The 21,407-nt window shown below is 49.3% G+C and overlaps 2 protein-coding genes across 2 annotated transcripts in view; one reads left to right on the top strand and one right to left on the bottom strand.

The window, feature by feature from the left end:
- Positions 1 to 154: 154 nt before the first annotated feature.
- Positions 155 to 21,407, top strand: part of LOC8052228 (integrin alpha-PS1) — a 231,228-nt gene continuing 209,975 nt past the window's right edge. Inside the window, exon 1 of the mRNA XM_040208078.3 lies at positions 155 to 489. Coding sequence (XP_040064012.1) covers positions 266 to 489 — 224 coding nt within the window. The 5' untranslated portion in view covers positions 155 to 265. The remainder of the gene's footprint in view (positions 490 to 21,407) is intronic.
- On the bottom strand, positions 14,538 to 21,295 carry LOC121046197. Its single transcript, XM_040500170.2, has one exon. The coding sequence runs from the start codon at positions 20,021 to 20,023 to the stop codon at positions 15,710 to 15,712; it is 4,314 nt and encodes a 1,437-aa protein (XP_040356104.1). The 5' UTR covers positions 20,024 to 21,295; the 3' UTR covers positions 14,538 to 15,709.

The following is a 21,407-nucleotide window of genomic DNA, read 5'->3' as shown; positions in this document are numbered from 1 at the left end:
AAATATTCTAAGCTTAAATGGTAAAACAAAATGGCTAGGTGGCGTAAGCTACCGCCCGATCCAAAGGGCTCAGCCGTATTCATCCATCCATCCATCCACGTGGCGGTGATATTGTGTATATTTTTATCTACTCTAACCGCTTAACAACTGGCTTGACTCCCCCTTCTCTGCGCCCCCCACGCACGGTCGGCGGTCGGCTAGCGTCGGCGTTGTCGTGTACGTGGTGGGCTCGCGCGTCCGCCAGTCGGCTTTTGGGCTGGGAGTTATGTGCGGGTCGGGGAGCGCCAGCGCGGTCGGCGTGCAGAAACGAGGACACGTTATGAGTTTACTAATCGCGTCTGCGTTGTGCTTACTGACTAGTGTGTGCGCGTTCAACCTGGAACCCAGGTTACCCGTGCTCAAACTTGGCCCCAAGGGTACCTACTTTGGATACACCGTCTCCGAGCACCAGGTGCTAAACGAAAACAAGAACAGCGTTATCGAGCACATGTGAGTACTACATGCCGCTTGTCTCGCTCGTCGTTGCCCGCCCAAATCCGAGTCCGACAACTTTTTTTGCCGGAGTGGGACGGGCACGCTGTACGACGCATTTTTGGGACCCCACTTTTTTTTTATCGACCACGAGAAGTTCTCGACTTCGTTCGGGACGTTCAGCGCTTTTTCTCGGCGGAACACCTTGGGAAGCGAGCGGTCGAGCGAGCGTAAACATGCCCTTGGACGTCGAAGACATAAAAACGGAGGGAAAAAAATAAGAAGTTAATAATAGTTCCGGCACTTTGACGCCCGCGGTGTCCTCGTCTCGGTCGCGTTTGCGTCGCTGACGTTTTGATGCAAACCGTGTGTCTACCGAAGAAAACAGCCGCAGGAATGCACCGCCGGAGATCACCAAGTTCCGCCCGGTGGAACCGCTCCCGAGTTATGTTAGCGTTCGACAGATTGCTCGGAGCCTCCTACTCGGTCCGTTTCGGAAGACGTGCTGCCCGAAAGCGGGGGTAGCATGCGTGCCGCTGCACAGCCGTCTCGGGGGAAATCGACGCCCCTCCGAGTGGGACTTGCGGTGTGGGCGCGTCGGTCCCTGTTCGCTCTCTGCCCAAACTTGGGGCTGCCTTCTTTCGTGCGCTGGCAGCGCAAAACATCGACAAAAGAGCGCGCCCGCCCGCACAAACCGCGCCGCCAGCTGTAACACCTGTAGGTATCGCGTGCTGCTGCGGTCGCTGTGTTGCTGGCCGGTTCCGGGGACTGCGTCTGTCCGTCTGGGAGGGGTCAGTCGCCGGGTTTGCCAACTCTGCCGGAAACTGGGCAACCCGCTGGCGCCCTAAGTAGTTTAATTTTGTTCCGTTGTTTTACTTTTTTATTGGCGAATACTGCCGATTCAATCGTGGTAATCGTCGGGCTGGGAGAGTATGCATACAAATACAAAGCATCCAAATGTGAATGCGGAAACAAATGCACTTAAAGAATCTCAAAACCACTGTCCAAATGTCCGAAAAAAAAAAAAAAAAAAGTTTTTTTTTTCGTTTTTTTTGTCATAAAATATGAAACAAAGTCAAAACCTCATACTGAAAAAGAAAAGAAAAAAAAATGTCCAAAGACTTTTTTTATCTCGACATTAGTTCAAGACAGGTGAAAGGATCCGTTTCACCTGCTCGTCGCCTGTGTCTTACATATGAAGCCGCCAAAGCAATCATTGTTTAGCGTTTTTATTCCCCCCACTTATCGCTCAAGTTTTGGAAACACGATTATTGTGCCATCTGCCAGTTATCCGTCATCTCGAACTTGACAGCAGTATTATTTTTTTTTATTTTTGCGCATAGGTATTGTTGTATGTAGACGCGCAGTGTTTCCGCGCCGCCGCTCAAGTTCTCTTATTATTCGGGTGGAGGGATTCGAGTGTTCAGCCGCCCAAAAGGTGGGCGTGAACACCTAGTATTCCCGCTTTACAACTGCGGATAAAAGATGAGCGCCAGCCAGTACCGATTTCCACCGCGGGCTTCTTTTGCGGGTTAGCAAGTGCTGCATCCGACTCGATGGTAGCGTCAGCCCGAGCCTCGTGCCCACACCTGCGCCGGGAAAGGCGTCGGGGGTTGTTTGGGCGCGCGACGGGGAAGTAGAAAACTTCCCCAAGCGCGATCTTCGCTTCCGTCTTTGGCTCGGGTTGCTTGCCGGCCTTGGTCAACGATGCGTGCGCTGGTGCTCGCCGAATCGTGCAAAAAAAAATATATATATATATATTAAGGTGTCGAACCGGAACCGAACCGAACCGAAAACCGGAACCGAACCGATATTTTTTCCGGAACTGAACCCGAACCCGAACCGTTATATTGTTATCGCGATGAACCCGAAACGGAACTGAACCGGAAAAAAAATAACTGTTACCGGCTCATGTGAAAACGGTTCGGCCACGCGCTGTTGACAATGAATGTGCTATCAATGCCATTTGTTTTTTAAGTTCCGTCAACTGGCACACACCTCGCTTACATATTTTTCTTCTCCACTCAGTCTTAGGAATATAAACGCTGCATCCATGAATCTTGACAAACCCTGCATCCATGAATCTTGACATAGGAACCAGTATTGCGCTGGTCGCGGCTTGCACGGAAGAAAGAAAATTAAAAAACTGTGCAAAAAAAAAAAAAAAAATCGCGTTACGGGATTTCATTTTCCGACAATCTCGTAAATCCTTAATGCTGCTGTGTGCTCATTTCATAACACGTTTCTAGAACGCGCGAGTTCTTGAAGCTTGCTTCCATCGGAATGAGAAAAGAAAAGGCTGTGGAGTTTGATAATAATGCATCCGGTTTCGTATAGGCACTTAGAAGCTAACATATTTGTGAGACAGCGAACTCTTCTATTTTAATATTTATCCTATTACGTCCTTCTGGCGTTGCGTTAGGTGAAGTGTTTTTAGAGCGCAGCTCTTAGGGGCCCGTTCCCGGCTTGAGCGGCGTCGCCGTCGGCGTCGCCGTCGCCGTCGCCGTCGCCGTCGCCGTCGGCGTAACCGCAACCCTCGTAACCCTCGTGAGGGTTACGAGGGTTACGAGGGTTAATCTCATGAGGGTTACCCTCACGAGGATCACGAGGGCCACGAGGGTTACTTACCCTCGTAACCCTCACGAGGGTTACGAGGGTTAGTTACCCTCAAAAGGGTTACCTTCACGAGGGTTACCCTCACGAGGGTTACTTACCCTTGTAACCCTCACGAGGGTTACGAGGGTTAGTAACCCTCGTGAGGGTAACGAGGGTGAGTAACCCTCGTGAGGGTAACTCTCATAACCCTCACGAGGGTCACGAGGGTTATGAGAGTTACCCTCACGAGGGTTACTCACCCTCGTAACCCTCACGAGGGTTACGAGGGTTAGTTACCCTCACGAGGGTCACGAGGGTTATGAGAGTTACCCTTACGAGGGTCACGAGAGTTACCCTCACGAGGGTCACGAGAGTTGCCCTCACAAGGGTTACTACGGTTACCCTCACGAGGGTCACGATGGTTACCCAGGTCGTGACCCCCCCTGGGGTCACGTGACCTGGGGATACCCCCCAGGTCACGTGACCCCCGTTGACGTCATAGGCACTGATGACGTCGTCAGTGACGTCACTGATGACGTCACCGGCATCCGCATCGTCATCGTCATCATCACTGATGACGTCATTAGTGACGTCACTGATGACGTCACCGGCATCCGCATCGTCATCATCATCACTGATGGCGTCATCAGTGACGCTACTGATGACGTCATCGGTATCGTCACGTGGCCCCAGGTCACGTGACCCCCCGACGTCACGTGACGCCCCAAGGTCACGTGACTCCCACAAGGTCACGTGACCCACAAGGTCACATGACCCCCAAGGTCACGTGACCCCCCGCCCCCCGAGGTCACTTGACCCACCCCCCAGTACCCTTCCCTCCTCCTCCTCAAGAGCTGCGCTCTAATTCGGCGTTACAGGGAGTTGTAAACGGCTTTCATTTTTTATATTCCGTATCTTGTTTAATGAAAACTTCTTTAAGTGTCTAATTTGAGTTACCGAAGGCTAGGTCAAATAAAGAAAGCTGTATTTTCTCCCCACTGTTCCTTCAAATGCTTACACGCCGAGGTGGCGGGATAGTTATCGAGTTCTACTTGTAAGTGGGTTTGTAAGGAGGTCGCGGATTTTACAGCTACTGCGTCGGACCCAATTAGATGAAGTCCGAATGCGTAAACGTCGGTGAGGTAACCTTTGAGTGCACATAAAGGAACCATTCCTGGTAGAAATCCCTGAGCCTTACACTACGATGTATCCCGTTTCGTATGTGCTGATTTCAGATGTTTTATTTGTAATTTATTTTGATGTTGCAATTTGTCATTCATCATTTCCGAACCGGTTCGCGAACCGGTTCAGCGCCCCGAACCGGTTCGCGGACCGGTTCGCAGATCGAATTAATCGAACCGGAACTGAACCGGAACAAAATAAATTTACCTGAACCTGAACCGTAACCGAACCCGTATTTTTTTCGGTTCGACACACTGATATATATATATATATATATATATATATATATATTTATTTATTGGGGCAGAATGTGTATATTTTGTACAGAATATGCACATGTTTATAAAAAGAGTAATTTGCGTTTATTGTTGATGACCAAATAGAAGTGGTATTCAATGTTGGAATTGTACTATAGGTCGCTCTCTGATTACTATTCCATGTTAACGGTTTACATGAGTATCGGTGTATCTTGTTCTTGGCTTTTGGTGATTGGCTAGTTGACTAGTATTAAATGTTTTGTTCGTAATTTTATTAAGTTTTTTTTTCATATGTTGGTGGTTTCTTTAATTTCCTGTAACTATCAATCCTGTAAATCGAAATTCGAGTTAATAGTATTAATAAATAATTAAATAGAAAGTCCCCCCAAAAGTGTTAGGGAAGTGTAATGCAAACGTGTGACCACACGCAGTTTCGCCGCGAAATTGAACTGGAGAAAGTTATAACTTGCTCACCACAATCAGCTAATAGGGAAATAAAAAAAAAAGTTGTTTTTTAAATAAAATAAATCATACTTGTTTTATTAAATTAGCGTAGCTAGAGAAAATGTATCCTTTATTACTAATTGTATTTTTGAACATAGCAACTAGGTTGATTGATCGATCCATCGAATCACTAAAACGATTGCGGAAAGATTATTGTAAATTAGAAGTACAATAGTACAGTTTTATGAGTTCATAGCCCCCCCCCCCCCCCCCCCCCCCCCCCCCCTTCGTGTTTGGGAGTCTGGGGATATTGATGACGAGATGTTTCGGTGGCGTACTCGTGGGCCAGCACTGCTAACACATCATTTAAAAGTCATTCTGCAGGCACTGTCTGAGACATGCACGAGACAATGTATATAGAACAAAGGTGCTTGGAAGATGGTTGAGGCGCAGATGCTTCCGTTGTCATAACTGCAGCGAACAGCGTGTCTTCTGTATCATGTATGGGGACTGGAGCTTCATGGATTGTGACGGACTGTCAGATATGAACAACAAGCCCGAGGGTTCGTGCAACAAGCACGGCGGAAGCCTCACGCAAGCGTGTTCGTAAAACCATCACCCTCAAAGTTGACAGACTTATTTTTCTCGATAAAAGCATAATATAATACGACCGAAGGTAAAGCATTCTAGTGCCCGTCTAATCAAACGCAAATGCTCCCGTCAAATAAATAAATAAATAAAATAAAGAAATTGCGCATTCCCTTTTTTACACACACACATGAAAAAAATAACGTTTTCCCCACTTTAAGACGTTCTGCTATTGACTAGAATATTTAAAAAAAAACAGCTCAAAGAAATGTTAAACAATGTTTTGTGACATTACTCTCAAGCGTTGCAGCCGCATCTTTGTTTACTTAAACATTTGACTAAAACCCCCGAGACTGGGACGAGAAGGGACGGACAAACACGAAGTCATTGAGCCTTTGTGTTTGTCCGTCCCTTCTTGTCCCTGTCTTGGGCAAGCTCGTTTGTGCCCAAACCTTTTGTTTACTTCGTCGTAAAAAAAAAAAAAAAAAAAAAAAAAAAAAACTGCTGCGTAAGTTTTTTTTTTTTTTTTTTTTTTTTTTTTTTTAGGGAGGGGGGGGGGGGGGTTGAGAATGCCCATATTTTACAGGGTGATAAGTTCGGCTCATTAGAACTGTGTTACAGTGCAGTTACCGCTCTCCAAAGGTTAACAAAAACTTCAATCGCGCACTTCTGCCGACTCTCACAAGCACGTCTTCGTCGTCCGGCATGGCGACACGTATCAGTGCTTTCGCTCGCTCTGACAGAGCCCTACAGAACATGACGGTCCACCTGCACGTTCAGACATGTGGATTTATTACCTTCCCAGACATCAGTACATCACTGTCCGTCTACTTTCTTGCAAAGAAAAACACGAGGTCTTATTACTTTTCAATCAGCCCTCGTACGTCGCTTACTTTGGCGACGCACAGTGGAAACATTTCGAAAGCAAGTTTAAGGCAAGGATCACTGCGCGTATTGTACTGCTACCGTCTTTTTTTTTTTTTTTTTTTTTTTTTTTTTTACATGTATTGTTTTACAGAAAACAATAACCGATTGGTTAGCCAAAGTACGTCCGGGGTTGACTGCTTTGCTCAGAAAAGAGAAGGGAGGAAAGATTGCACAAAGTTTACGAGCTGTCTGCGGAATGCGGTCTTGCGGTTTTGACCTTCAGCACGCAGGCACGCAGGCGAGTGTCATCATCCACTGGCTTCATCTGGTGCTTAGTCATCTCCGCCCCCCTCCTCATCGATCGCATGCACGTACGTGTTCATGCAATGCTCAGGCAATCCTGAGCCTCGCCCCTACTTCTTTTGACAACTAAGGCTGGCATTAGACCAGCCTTATGGTTATGTAATCACTTCTGCGTGATGCACGTTAAAGACCCCCAAGTTAACACCCGTTTAGCACCGAACATTGGTGCTCATCTACAACGTGTAACAACAGGAAGTTTTAGTAGACCGTGTTTCCCCCTCCGCTAACCCTCCGCTACGAAGAAACCGTCACTGCGCCTGCGCGCCGATGGGCTTGGCTGCAGAGCTCCGGGCAGCGGAGACGGAAACACGGGAAACTCGCTAATAGGGAGTTTTCGTAGACCGCGCTGCCTCCTCCGCTAAGCGTTCCGCAACGAAGAAGTTGCTACTGCGCCTGCGCGCCGATAGCCTTGACTGTGGAGTTCCCGCTATCGTAGCGGGTTACGGAGGGCCTTGCGCGACGGCAAAAGCGATCTACGAAAACTCCCTAATGTCATCATGCTTTTACAGTCGAAACTCGCGCCCCGTAAACATCCACCTTCCACTAGTTTGTTTTCTACCATCGTTCGGGAAAGAAAAATCGGACGAAGGTGGGAGCGGGATGTACCTACTTTTCGCTTAATAATAATTGTGCGTATGTTGTAGACAGTCGAAAGTTAGTCTCGATGGGCGTCTGGTGTCTCGGCTGTAGACGAGAAATTTAGCCAGTGCAGTACAACCGCTAGCCTGGGGTCTTTAACGTGCACCACGCAGTAGTGATACACGACCGCACGCCGGTACGATGCTCATCCAGATCGAAACGGGCAGGGGTGGGCAGACTTTTCGGTTCAGAGTATTTCATTAGTGGCAGCGGTTGCGACGTTTATTGAGGCGGACGCGATCATCATCATCATCATCATTTCTTTTCCTCGAGGACCCGCAAGGGGTTACAGGGTGAAGTGGGCATGCACATTCACATATAAATATAGACAAAAAATAAATAAAACTATCAACACAACATGGACGCGATACTAAAATCCTGTAATTTAATTCGAAGGGTTAGAGAGGGAGAGGGTAGTAGGGTTGCTGCAAATGTATTAGCGTTATGTCTGGTTATGTATAGAAACAGTCTAGTCAGGTGGTTTATATATGGAGCCTTTTTATGCCAAAGGTATCGTAGGCATTTGAGAAGAGAGTGTGGACAAAGAAATTCCACATAATCTACACGAATGGTCAAGATGGTTGATGCGATAAAAGATTAGCACGCGAAAAGATCGGGCCACTTGTCGGTGACTATACTTTTCTGTTCAGTTTTTACCTGAACAGAAAAAGAAGTTCTGCGCATTGTTCCTACGCCACGCGAAGTAGTTCTTACAAGATTTCGTTGTTGGAGGAAGAAAGGACGCTTTTGGCGTTTGAAGCCTGCGCGTCTTGATAATATAACACATCTTATCTAATCTAAAATGCGCCTACATATAATCTAATTACCCTCGTAAGGGGGGAAATTAGTAATGCTCCGCCGGACTCTTTTTTTTTTTAGTGCGGTTCCTGAGGTGAAGACAGCCCCGATTGTCATGTCTTCGTGATAACGCGCCGAGCTAGTTTTTCCTTTCTATTATCACAAGTCATGGGATCTGTTTCATCTGTATATATTCATGGTTGCACCAATAAGCGAGGTATTCTCGATCACTGCCGGCTGGCTGTCTGGTTGCCTGACAGATGACAGGTCCGAGCAAGAGGGACGACGCGAGGTTCTTTGGGGCGGCCACTTATCAGCGGCGTCGCTCCGGAGGTCGGCACACCTCTTGAGCTGATTCCTCCGTGCCCACAGATTTGCCCGTTATCTGTTAGGGACGACGCTGACGTGGACACTCGCAGCGACACGTCCGGTCAGAGACGAGGCACTCTGTCACTCATTCCTTCATTCATTCATTCTACCCTTAAAAAAAATGAACGCCCAACCTGGAAGGAAAAAAAAAACGAATTTCTACCTGGTGAGGTTAGGTATATGTCTGGAAATAAACGTGCGTCGAAAAACATTTCTTTTTTGTTCCGCCGATACTTACGCTACGCTACGAGTTTTTCGATTTTCGGGCGAAACCTAAATTGCACCCCTGTGAGATGATGACGATAGCGTTTGTACCCGCTTTTCATGTCCTAATTTTCCTCTGTCCTGCCTGTCCCCAGCTGTGGTAACTAGTTGTGCGTCATTCGATACTCCCTAGATAATTTCCACCAGTCTTCCAATCTTCTCTTTGTTATTGAAATGCACTTATGCATTCTTCCATTCTCGTGTGCAAGCCCCAGCGCTCCGGCTAAATCCGTCGCCCCCTCCGAGAGGGCGGGAGCAAGCCCTGTGCATCTCAACACCCCATGTTCTATTGTCTCGTCTTCGCCTTGGCAGACGTCACACAACGTATCCATTTCTTCATATTTTGTTGTGTATGTCCTAGTCCTCAATACTCGTGTTCTAGCCTCATATAACAACGAGCTCCCCGTTAATTACCGTACCTATCTTCCTTCCTTATTTCCTGTTTTTCAGCCCCTATACATAGTTAAAGCCGATTTTTCCTGCATTCTTTCCTCCCACATTTTTTTTTTTTTTCTTGGTTTGTTTTTGCTTCCTTTTCTACAGAGGTAGTCCGCTCTGCCCAGCACTTGACTGTTCTTTTTTTTTTTTATTTCAGTTTTTGGGTTTGGTTTGTCCATTTGGTGTTCAGACATTTCATATATAGACCGACACGCGGAGCGGCTCTGTTTACCAACACGGCCGGAAGGCCGCGCATGCGCGGTAGCTATGTGGGCAAAAGCAACCCGGCTCTCCGTGTTTTCGCCATTGCGCTGTATGGCGTGCGCTCGTTGTTGACGTTGTAGGGACGCTTGTGTCTTTATTTGTGCGTCGTATTTCCCCATAACGTATGTCGTACGTTATGCCCGACTATTTGAGCTCGTTGCCCGAGTCTGAACGGTAGCGGTATCGAAACAAACTGTGCGTGGACGGCGTTGCCTACGAGGATCCGTACGCCGTAAACAAGACCTGCTGGACTTCCGACGTAAAGTTGCTGCCATGGAAGTCGACGGCTCAGGTCGTCGTTTATTCAGTTTTTTCGCCAAGCCAGTTCACGGCCGACACGGTGCAGGCGTACAAGTCTCTCGAGGCCTACGATTAGATCGAGTCGGTTTCCGCACTGCCGGCGGAATCAGCAGACTGTGGGTCTGCGGAAGTGTGTGTATTCATTAATTGATTAAATACACAGAGCGTCTTCAAGTCAAGGTATGATATTTTTCATACCCTCATGACCACAAGGCATTACAACCACTAAAGGTTTGTCCGTTCTGCAGTCTTGGCGGTAACAGGTTACAAGTAACGGCGTTACCAGGAACGCGTTACTTTTTTCAGTAACGTAGTAACCTACTCGTTACGTTTTCGACACAGTAACGGGTAACGTACTTGTGTTACTATTTCAAGTAACGTAGTTACGTTAGTCTTTACTACTTCCCAAGTCTTAAAAAAATTACACTTCAATTGTTTCCGTGTTTTAGGCGTCAAGCCATGTTTTTCTTTGCGTTTTTTCTCGTAAGTATTTAGGTGAAACCGTAAAAAGAGATAAAGTAATTATGTTCAGTTTCTGCTTCATATATGACCTGTATCGTCAAAACCGTAAAATGTGTTAAATCATAATTTAAAAAAGTAACGCAGAAGTAACGTGCCTTACTTTTTATCGGTAGCGGTAACGCGTTCCGTTTATTTTTTGGTAGCGTAGCTCAGTAACGCGTCCCTTTTATTTGCAAGTAACGAGTAACGTGTTTTGTTACTTTTTTTTTTTTTTTGGTAACGCCTACAACACTGCCGTTCTGTCGCCGATCCCCTTCTGCTCGGTAGCACGGGCGTAGCGAGCCTCTGACGAGCGCTTGGCCGGGGCGTTGTGCGCGAACACCGTGGGAATAAAATCCGGGTGGTCTCGATCAGACAACGGTTTGCCTGCACATAAGCAAGCCTCGGGACGGAGATTGAAATGGAAGCCGCACATGCCTCCAAGAAAGTGTTTGCCGCACAAACGGTCGTTCGCGCGAGGCGACCATTCTTTTCGATCCACGGATATTATCCACCTTCTATGCCTTTCAGAGTCTGCCGGGAAGTTGTGGAAACTCACTCCGCTGTTTTTCTTGTACATTTCGGTTCAATTAACGGCAACACAGCTTCGCGGCATGCTGAAATGCTATGACGCCCATGCGAAACGTGCGCGCTTTTGCCCACACCCCCCGGCTCCGGCGCGATCGCAGCGCCGCCGCAGCTCCGTGACGTCAAACCCGCGTGTCGGTGTATAGATCCTTAGTCGCCTCTCTTTTCTCTCCTATCGTGTATCCTCCATTGTGTCTAGACTTTGTTCAAATGTCAAATTACTGATCGCATAGTCATCTTCCAGAGTTGCGAGTTTAGAGCTATTCCCGCTAAATATAGTGTTTTTCAATGTTGCAGTGATGTGACTGCTGCGCCATTTGCGCCAAAGCGCTTGCCCTGCGCTCTCAAGAAAAAATGGTGTAAAAAGGGTGTATCGTTACACCTTTTGCCTCATATAATACACCACAAAACTTCATTTCGACGTACTGAGCCCTATAGTCGAACAGACGAACAGACGGCCCCAAATTTCACGAGGGGCTTGATAACGGTGCGATATAACTTTTTTAAATAGCTTAAGTGCGTATCAAAGACCACATAAAGAAAACACTGAGTTTTTACAGTGAAGCCAAGAAAACCCCGATTATTATTTTTTTTTTGTATTAAGTAACACGTACATTAGCTCTTTTAATAAGTTGTACCACACGGCTATCAAGCCCCTGGTAAAATTTGGGGCTGTCTGTTCGACTACAGGGCGCTGTACGGCGAATTGAAGTTTTGGGGTGTATTATGTGGGACAAAGGGTGTAAGAATACACCTTTTGACACCCTTTTTTTCTTGAGTGTGCTACATCTTGCTACATTTCGCCAAAACGTGAGAAATTTCCACCAACATTGCGCGAAAACTTATTTTCACTTTATTAATACTGACAATGTAATACATCAGGCACCGCTACGCGGCCGGATCGTTACAGTAGACTTGTGCAAATTTCCAATTATTTTCTCAAATAACATCATATTCCATATGATCTCCATCAATCATTGACACCTTTCGGAAGTTTCATAATACTTCTTGCGCTCTTTGTTTGTTGCGAATGAATAGCCAGATCGTTGATTGCGCCTGTCACCGCGCAGTGGTGTGCTGCCGTGAAAGGACAATTTTGCATATCCTGCTTCGCCGCAGCACACCTGTGTGCTGAAGATGAAGAGAAAGCGTCCCTCCAGTGAGGGACGGTACGCACGGTTTGTGAATATAATTGCGGCTAGTATATATGATAAACTGCGATATTCTGACAATATCGTTTTTACATTCGAAGTGTTTCACAGCGCGAATATTTATAGCTAGGGTTCCGTGGATTTTTTTATGTGCGTCAACAAAAACTCTACGCTCGCACTGCCGCACGCGCACGCCTTCCCCGTGTGAAAGATTCGACGTAAATAACCAAAATAAAGCGTTTACGAACGCCCGTGCAAGATGCCATTTGTTTTAGGCTTTTGCTTTAGAAGAGTTACTGCTGCAGACGACGGCACGTGCGGCGCGTGGAACACCATTCCCTGCATTCTCCTTGATGCTTGGGTAATTTAGCAATAGGTCTATTTAGTAGATTATTCATTTTCAAGATCAGTCGACTCTCGAGTAGATAATAAAGGCTTCTGAAAGATTTGCCGCTGTGCGACCCGCGTCGGCCATGTCTATGCTCGCATCGCCCTCTCTCTGTTGTCGTTTCAAGCCGCTTGCGTGCCTAGTTTCCTTTCCTTCCGGTCTCCCGGTCCCATCGCGCGAATCTACTTTCCGCCGGGTGGCGGTCCCGTCGCGCCTGTCTAGATTCCTCCGGCCGGGCGCGCCTGCCGAAGCTTCGTAAATAGGTCATTTCAGATAGTTACCAGCGCCAACTTTTGCGCCACCTTGGGTGATCCTCATCCCAACAGATATTTTTATTATTGTTTTTATTTTAGGTGGATCTGTCTACTGGTTTGTGTTCCTGAAGGGTTAGTTGTCAGGCCCTTCAGGCAGACACATCATTTCTTGTTACGAATTTGTGCTCCTTTTTTTATCTCACTGTGAGTCAATTTTTGGAGTTTAAAACTGTCGTCCAAGACGCTAGGTGGCGCAACCTAAAGCCGCTGTCGCGGACATCGTACGAGGAACAATCGACGGACACTACATGTATGGGGAGTTTGTACGACACTGGAAAAGCTGTCTGCAGGCATGCATGAAATGCGCGTCCGCAGCCTAATTCTCATAGTGTGTGCAGACCGCGTCTTTCCTACGAGCAGTTTGACCGCGGGCTAGGACTCCACAGAGACGCCGTCTGAGGTTCCGCAATGGGGGCGCGTACGGTGGCAACCGCAGTACGATATGCCTCAACTGGGTTGCTCGACTCGCTTCATCGGCGCTTCTGTTCGCCGGGGCAGAGCAGTATTTTTTTTTTAATCGAAACACGGTGGGCGTTGTTGCAGGAAAAGGCCGATGTACTCCACACGCTCCGGTGAGTGGAGACTGCAAGCTTGCCGTGCACAAAACGCGACACGATTAGCGAAAAAAAGAGTGCATATACTCCTGCGGACATCATGAGATGCAACGCCAAATCGTGCCTTTTTCTCCGTCTGCGTGTACTCCTCGCAGCTTATCATTATCTCTCGATTTGCCATGGAGTTCAAAGAATGGAACCTAAGCTTCCATCGAACAGTGCAAGCAAAACATTTTTTTTTTTTAGAAATTGGTTTGTATGTGGAAAAACAATAAACGACTGCTGCAGCTTAAATTGTCCGCGATAGTGCGTCCTCGGCTTATAAGGTGTCCGCAGGGCCATTGTCGCCGTAAGTGCCGGGCCAAGCCAATGGATACAGCCCAGACGAGTACGCGTTACGCATAACAATGAGTAACGCCGTTACTTTTGACCGTTTACTTCGTTCAGTAACGCGAACGCGAATAGTTCGTTACATTTTGCGAACGAGAACGGGCAACAAATTTGTTACTTTTTGATCGAGTAACGGGTTACCCACATGCAGATACGCCGTTTCCTGTTTCTCTCTGACTTCCGGCGCAGGTTTCGGCCATTTCGGCTTGTTCGGCGCGTTCCATGGTTTACCCGTAACGATATTCGGCAGGAAATTCAAGGAAAGCTTGGACATCATACTGGGCATCCCCACAAAATTAGAAACGCTGGTACAAAAGATATATGTATATCGTGCTTGACTCGTTGAATTTCTTTCCTGGTTGATCCTCTGATTCAATCTTTTGACTGGATATGTGTCTCGACCAGCCAGCTCAGGCTGAACTCCGTTCACCCCTAGGCTGATAGGGCGGTGGAAGCTACGCGCTCACCGAATCACCAGGCTCCGGTATCTGTGCATAGGTATATGGAAGGGAGCCTGATCACGTGGCGAAGCATCGAAATCGGACTGGTTCAACGAGCACAACCGACCCATTGATTTTCACGTTCGTTCCGCCACTAGAGGGATCTAGGATAGCGTAAAGGGACCCTCGCGTTAGCATCGCGTATGATGCACGCCAGCGCTCGGAAGAAAGCTGTGGAGCACGTCTGTCACGAGCCCGGCGACGACGGAAGGTCATCACCGAGCCATGACAATAAGGGGGTGGTCGTTCGATGCCCGGCATAGCCGGTAAGCAAACGCAGAGAATGAGACGGAGGCGTGTTATAAATTAACAACAACAAAACAGTGTTTATAGGCTCGAAACGAACATATAAAGGGAATTTAAAGTAACAGAACGTACATTTTACAAGACAGTGATGCTACGAGCGACAAACGTGTCGAGTTAAGCACAGAGAAGTACGTTACACATCCAGTTAAGTACGCGTGTACAAAGATCAAGACGAAAGTAAGAGTCCAATTAGCGACGGTCGAAAGGAAAAGTTCAAAATTGAAGCAACATACAGTTGACCGGGGAGCACGGCGGCAGTCCATCCACAGAGACGACACACGTAGAGCGGCCCCCGAAGCGGCGGTCCTTCCGGGGCAGCGGGTGGTCGGTCTCGGAGATGCGGTGCGGCGGCTCGGGTTCCCGGGAGTACGCGGCGGCGGCTTTCCCCCCCGAAGAGCGAACTGATGCTGGGGTCCAGTCGCCCTCTTTTTAACGGCGTCGGGCGCTCACGGCCGAGGCACTCGCGGACGCTTGTTCACGCACGGGGTCGGAGTCCAAGCAGCACAACACCAACAGCACACAAAGTAGTTCATACAAAAAGGGAAGACCACGTAGACACGGCACCTTTGACACTGCATGGCCGCCATGTTGAAGTTAGAAAAAGTAAGACATAGCTAAAACAGGAGGCCCCTACGCCAACAACTTCTGTCCTGCTAAGGGTGACCTTGCAGGCGAGAAAAGTTTACCAATACACAAATGGAGCTCAAGACTTTGGGCGCAGTGAGGGTGACTTTGAGGTTGAAAAAAGTAAGGAAGACACAAAACATGAATCACGTACACCCCCGCTCGCGAACCGCGAGAGGTTGAGCTAACTAGGAAGAAACTAACAGAACGAAAACAACGCGCACGTACACGTGCCTTTGCAGCAACCGAACCAGCGACGGAGAAACATACAGGCTACAAGGAGAAATATGTGTACGGAAACGAAAACGCGTTATATTTAAATAACGTAATAAAAATAAATTACAGGATGCCACTACTTCTGTGACACGGCCCCCCACTTTCGGAATATTATCACATAATATTCTAGACCCACAGAAGTCGGCGCGCAGGCCTGTGTACTAATAAGAATGCACCACATAACCCTTGCCCAGACGAGCACACAAGTCAAATCAAAGTACAGATGTAGTAACATATTTAGATGTCAAAACAGTGCAGGCAAATAAAACGCGACCAGTCTACAACCTGCTGAGATAATCAGCTCCCATGTTTTCCTTGCCCTTGATATGCTCGACGCTAAACTGATACTCTTGGAGCAGCAAGCTCCAACGGAGGACTCGGCTGTTTAGCTGCCTCGCTTTTTGGATGTAGCTCAGCGGTTGGTGGTCCGTCTGCACTAAGAAATGCACGCCGTATAGGTAGGTGGCGAACTTTTGCACCCCCCAAACTAGTGCTAAGCACTCTCTCTCGATGGTGCTGTATGCTGCTTCCCTGGGGAGCAGCTTTCTGCTAGCATATGCGACGGGGTGGAGCGTGCCGTCATGCCGCTGCATTAGTACCGCTCCAAGGCTGGTATCTGAGGCATCCGTGCGCAGCACAAACTGATTGGAGAAGTCTGGGAGTCGCAGTATTGGAGGGCTTGAGACGCGGCGTTTGAGCTCCTCGAAGGCTTCTTGATGGGCCGACGTCCACCTAACGACGTTGTTGCCGCCCTTTTTCGTGAGCTGGGTGAGCGGCTCGCTGATTTTGGCGTAGTCGGGAATGAAGGCGCGGTAATACCCTGTCAAGCCGAGAAATGCTCGTACCTGTCGCTTTGTTCGCGGGGCTGGCGCCGCTTGGATCCTGTCGAGTGTTTTCCCGAGTGGTGCCAGTTCACCGCCGCCAATGCGATGCCCCAAGAACTCGATGTTTTCCCTTCCAAATTCACATTTGCCTGGTCGCACTGTTAGTCCGGCTGTCTCGATTCTTGCAAACAGCTGGCTCAGAGAAGTGAGATGCTCCTCCCACGTAGCATTGGCAACTAGGACATCATCGTAGTAGTGCTGCACTCCCGGAATTCCCTCCACAACTCGGTGCATCAGTTTCGAAAATACGGCGGGGGCTGTCTTTATGCCGAATGGCATGAAGCGGAATTGGAAGAGTCCCGACGTGGTTGAAAATGCGGTTTTGGGCTTGGACTCTTCGCTCAATGGAATTTGCCAATAGCCTTTGACGAAGTCTACTTTCGAGAAGTATTTCTTCTCTCCAGCCGCAGCGAAGACCGCGTCAGCTCGGGGCATGGGCTCCGAATCGGCAACCAACACGTCGTTCAGGCGCCGGAAATCAATGCACAGGCGGTTCGTGCCGTCCGGTTTCTTGACCAAAAGGACTGGAGCGTTGTAGGGCGACCGAGATTTCTCAATTATTCCGAGTCGCTCCATCTCCTGCACCTCTCTTTCTACGCCCTCTCTCGTCGCAAATGGAAGCGGATACTGCTTTACGTGGACCGGAGTGTCGGTAGTGAGCTCTAACCGGCACTCGGCCCAGTCCGTCTTGCCCGGGACGTCGGAGAAAATGCACGAGTGTTCTGAAATCACATCTCGGAGCTGTTTCTGCTGATCCACCCCCAAACAATCAGAAAGCCTCACATCTCGCTCGTCCTCGGATTGCCGAAGCGCTGGAACAGGAATGCCTCCATCGCTGTCCGAGTCTGTGACGCCGCAGATCGCCTGGCACACCCTTTCCACCGGTTGGCTTCCCCGCTCTTCGTATTTTTTCAGCATGTTAGCATGAAAAATCTTTCTCCCTCCTGCTGTCTCGATGATGTAGTCGGCCTCTCCCTTCTTCTCCTTGACCTCGAAAGGCCCTTTCCACTGAAGCAGTAGCTTGTTCTTATCGGTAGGCAGCAGAATCAGCACTTTGTTTCCTGGTTGGAAGAACCTTTCTTTAGTTTTCCGGTTGTACATCTTAGCGTAGCGTGCTCCGGCCTTCGCGAGCTCCTCGTGCGCTAGCTTGCATGTCTCTTCCAGCCGATTTCGGAGGTCAAAAACGTGGTGATAGGTTGTCTTCTCCTCCTCGTCGAGGTGGTGGTTCGTCCACAGCTCCTTCAGAATGGCCAGGGGTCCCCTCACATGTCGCCCATACAACAGCTCAAAGGGCGAGAAGCCCAAACTTGCCTGGGGGACCTCCCTGTACGCGAAGAGCAACGGCGCCAGGTAGCGGTCCCAGTCTCTCGGTTTTTCGGCGCACATTCTCTTTAACATCAATTTCAGGGTGCCATTGAATTTCTCGACCATCCCATTTGCCATAGGGTGGTACGGCGTTGTATGCAGCTGGCGTATGGAGAGAAGTCGGGCAACCTCCTTCATCAAATCGGAAGTAAAATTGGTGCCCCGGTCGCTTAGGACTTCGTTCGGGACGCCAAATCGAGAGAACATTTCTACTAGCGCCTCAGCGACCCTCTCCGTCTCAATACTCGGCAGCGCCACGGCCTCCGGGTATCGGGTCGCGTAATCCATTAGGGTCAGGATATACCGATTTCCATGCTTGGAAGGGGGCTGAATTGGACCCACGATGTCTATGGCCACTCTTTTGAATGGGGTTTCAATGAGCGGCGCCTTCCCCAGCGGCACACGGGTTACTCTGCCCTTTGGGATCGTTCTCTGGCAGATGTCACATGATGCGACAAATCTCTTCACGTCTGCGGTGATGCCCGGCCAGAAAAATTCCTCCAAAATTCGGTCCTTCGTCTTTTGCACGCCCAAATGACCAGCCATTATTCCGTCATGTGCAGTTTTCAATACCGCTTCTCGATGGCACCTAGGGACGACCAGCTGACGCACCACGTGTCCGGTTTTCTCAGTGTAGCTGCGGTACAGTAGCCTACCCTCCCGGTGGAATTCGATATTTCCTTCGGAATCCCTGCACGTCAGTATCTGGCCAATCTGAGAGAAGCACGGCCTGAGCGACTCGTCCGCTTCCTGCTCATCCGCGTAATCCCTGTTTAGCGGCTGTGCTGGGACGTCGGGGGCTTTGAGGGTTTGGAACCTTTGGGGTTGTTTCCTCATCTGCGAGCGCGTTACCACTGCTGCTACAGCTTCCTCATCAGCGGGCTCGTTGCTGATGGGTTCTTCCACTGCCGCCTTTGGGTCGTCGGGTGCCCTCGCGCCTTCTATATTTCCAAGGATTAGGTCATAGAGCGGCTCCGCCATGCAGAGCGCCGTGATGACCCCTGAATAGTACGGGGTGTCGATCTCCACCCGCGCTTCGGGCAGCATCCTGGCTGTTCCGTCGACTACATAAACGGGCCGGGTCTCTCCTGTGAGCTGATCGTCGCGGATGAGCTCTCGTCTTATAATCGCCGTATTGCACCCGGTGTCTCGCAATACCGAAATCGATTTGCCCTCATACGTTCCGGCGACCACCGGCAGTCCGTCGACTAGAAACTTCGGCTGTGTTATCATGACTGCATTCACGACGGGGATTCTTTCCCCATTCTTCAGCTCTAGGTAGCCGTCGCGAATGCCCTCCCGATTCGTCACCCCGACGGGGGCGTAAACGCACGATGCCTGAGGCCTATCGTTTGTTCCCGACCGGCACGCGTCGGCCTTGTGGCCCTTTCGCCCGCACTTGAAGCAAGTAAGGCCGTGGTTGTTAGTGGTGTGGGCCCGGCATTGTGAAGCCTGATGCCCAACGCGGTTGCAAAGATAACAACGAGGCGCTGTTCGTTGACTGCTTCTTTTCTCGTCAGTTTCGGGCCTCCCGATATCATCTCGGTTATCCTTCTTTACTTTGGCGAGGTTAAGGCTTCCCTGCGCTTCTAAAAACTGGTCGGCTAGATCCAGCATCTCTCCCAACGATTTCGCCTTCCTTTCCTTCAGATAGAGCGCCATGTTGGAATGACACCCATGTAGGAACCTTTCCTTAATCAGGAGCTCTCGGAGGTCTTTGAACTCGTGTTTCGTATCGGACAGCTCGATCCAGCGATCGAAATAGTGGCTGAGACGCGCCGAGAACTGAGCTGCGGTCTCACCATCCGCCGGTTTGCCTGAATCGAATTTGTCCCGAAAGCCGTCCGCCGTGAAACGAAACCGCTTCAAAAGGGCTGTCTTTACCTTGGAGTAATCCGCTGCATCACCCGGCGGCAACCGCCCGTAAACACTGAGTGCTTCCCCGCTCAGACATGTTGCTAGAGCTGTAGACCACTGGCTCTCTGGCCACTTCTGGCTTTCCGCAAGGCTCTCAAATCGTCTAATATACGCGTCTAGGTCATCCTTCCGGTCATCGAACGGGATGAGAAGCTTGCTTGTGTTCAGTTTCAAGCTTGGCTCCGCGTCTTTTCCCCGGCTTCCTTCCTTTTCTCTGGTCTCCTTCTCCAGCTGCTGACACTCTATTTTCAGGCGCATAAGCTGAATCTGACGCTCGTCAGCCTCCTTCGCGGCTGTGCGCTCATCCTCCGCTGTCTGCCGTGCAAACGCTCGATCCTCTCGCTGTTTATCTTCTACCCATTTTCGGAGCTCAGCGCCCGCCAGGCCAAGCTGACTACCCATCGCTAGCAACTTCTCCATTTCCATGCTTCTATCTCCGAAACACTTTCAACAACCCAAACAGGCGCTCACAAAAGGAAATCCCGTTCATGCATCGTACGTCTCAAATAACGCGGCACATTTCCAGAACTCGTCTCCCTCTCCAGTCACCACGTTTCCTTCGCATCGAACGTCCTGTCGCGGACGCCAGTTAATTGTCACGAGCCCGGCGACGACGGAAGGTCATCACCGAGCCATGACAATAAGGGGGTGGTCGTTCGATGCCCGGCATAGCCGGTAAGCAAACGCAGAGAATGAGACGGAGGCGTGTTATAAATTAACAACAACAAAACAGTGTTTATAGGCTCGAAACGAACATATAAAGGGAATTTAAAGTAACAGAACGTACATTTTACAAGACAGTGATGCTACGAGCGACAAACGTGTCGAGTTAAGCACAGAGAAGTACGTTACACATCCAGTTAAGTACGCGTGTACAAAGATCAAGACGAAAGTAAGAGTCCAATTAGCGACGGTCGAAAGGAAAAGTTCAAAATTGAAGCAACATACAGTTGACCGGGGAGCACGGCGGCAGTCCATCCACAGAGACGACACACGTAGAGCGGCCCCCGAAGCGGCGGTCCTTCCGGGGCAGCGGGTGGTCGGTCTCGGAGATGCGGTGCGGCGGCTCGGGTTCCCGGGAGTACGCGGCGGCGGCTTTCCCCCCCGAAGAGCGAACTGATGCTGGGGTCCAGTCGCCCTCTTTTTAACGGCGTCGGGCGCTCACGGCCGAGGCACTCGCGGACGCTTGTTCACGCACGGGGTCGGAGTCCAAGCAGCACAACACCAACAGCACACAAAGTAGTTCATACAAAAAGGGAAGACCACGTAGACACGGCACCTTTGACACTGCATGGCCGCCATGTTGAAGTTAGAAAAAGTAAGACATAGCTAAAACAGGAGGCCCCTACGCCAACAACTTCTGTCCTGCTAAGGGTGACCTTGCAGGCGAGAAAAGTTTACCAATACACAAATGGAGCTCAAGACTTTGGGCGCAGTGAGGGTGACTTTGAGGTTGAAAAAAGTAAGGAAGACACAAAACATGAATCACGTACACCCCCGCTCGCGAACCGCGAGAGGTTGAGCTAACTAGGAAGAAACTAACAGAACGAAAACAACGCGCACGTACACGTGCCTTTGCAGCAACCGAACCAGCGACGGAGAAACATACAGGCTACAAGGAGAAATATGTGTACGGAAACGAAAACGCGTTATATTTAAATAACGTAATAAAAATAAATTACAGGATGCCACTACTTCTGTGACAACGTCAGACCTGCGTGTTTAGTTCAGCGGAAGGTATACCCAGCTGTTGCAAACAGCTCCAAGTAATCTAAAGTCGGTATTCGGTCAAGCTGAGTCAAGCTAACCG

Source organism: Ixodes scapularis, unplaced genomic scaffold (genome assembly GCF_016920785.2).
Source record: "Ixodes scapularis isolate PalLabHiFi unplaced genomic scaffold, ASM1692078v2 PGA_scaffold43__4_contigs__length_2004386, whole genome shotgun sequence".
NCBI lineage: Eukaryota > Metazoa > Arthropoda > Arachnida > Ixodida > Ixodidae > Ixodes > Ixodes scapularis.
This window is presented reverse-complemented; position numbering and strand designations above follow the sequence as displayed.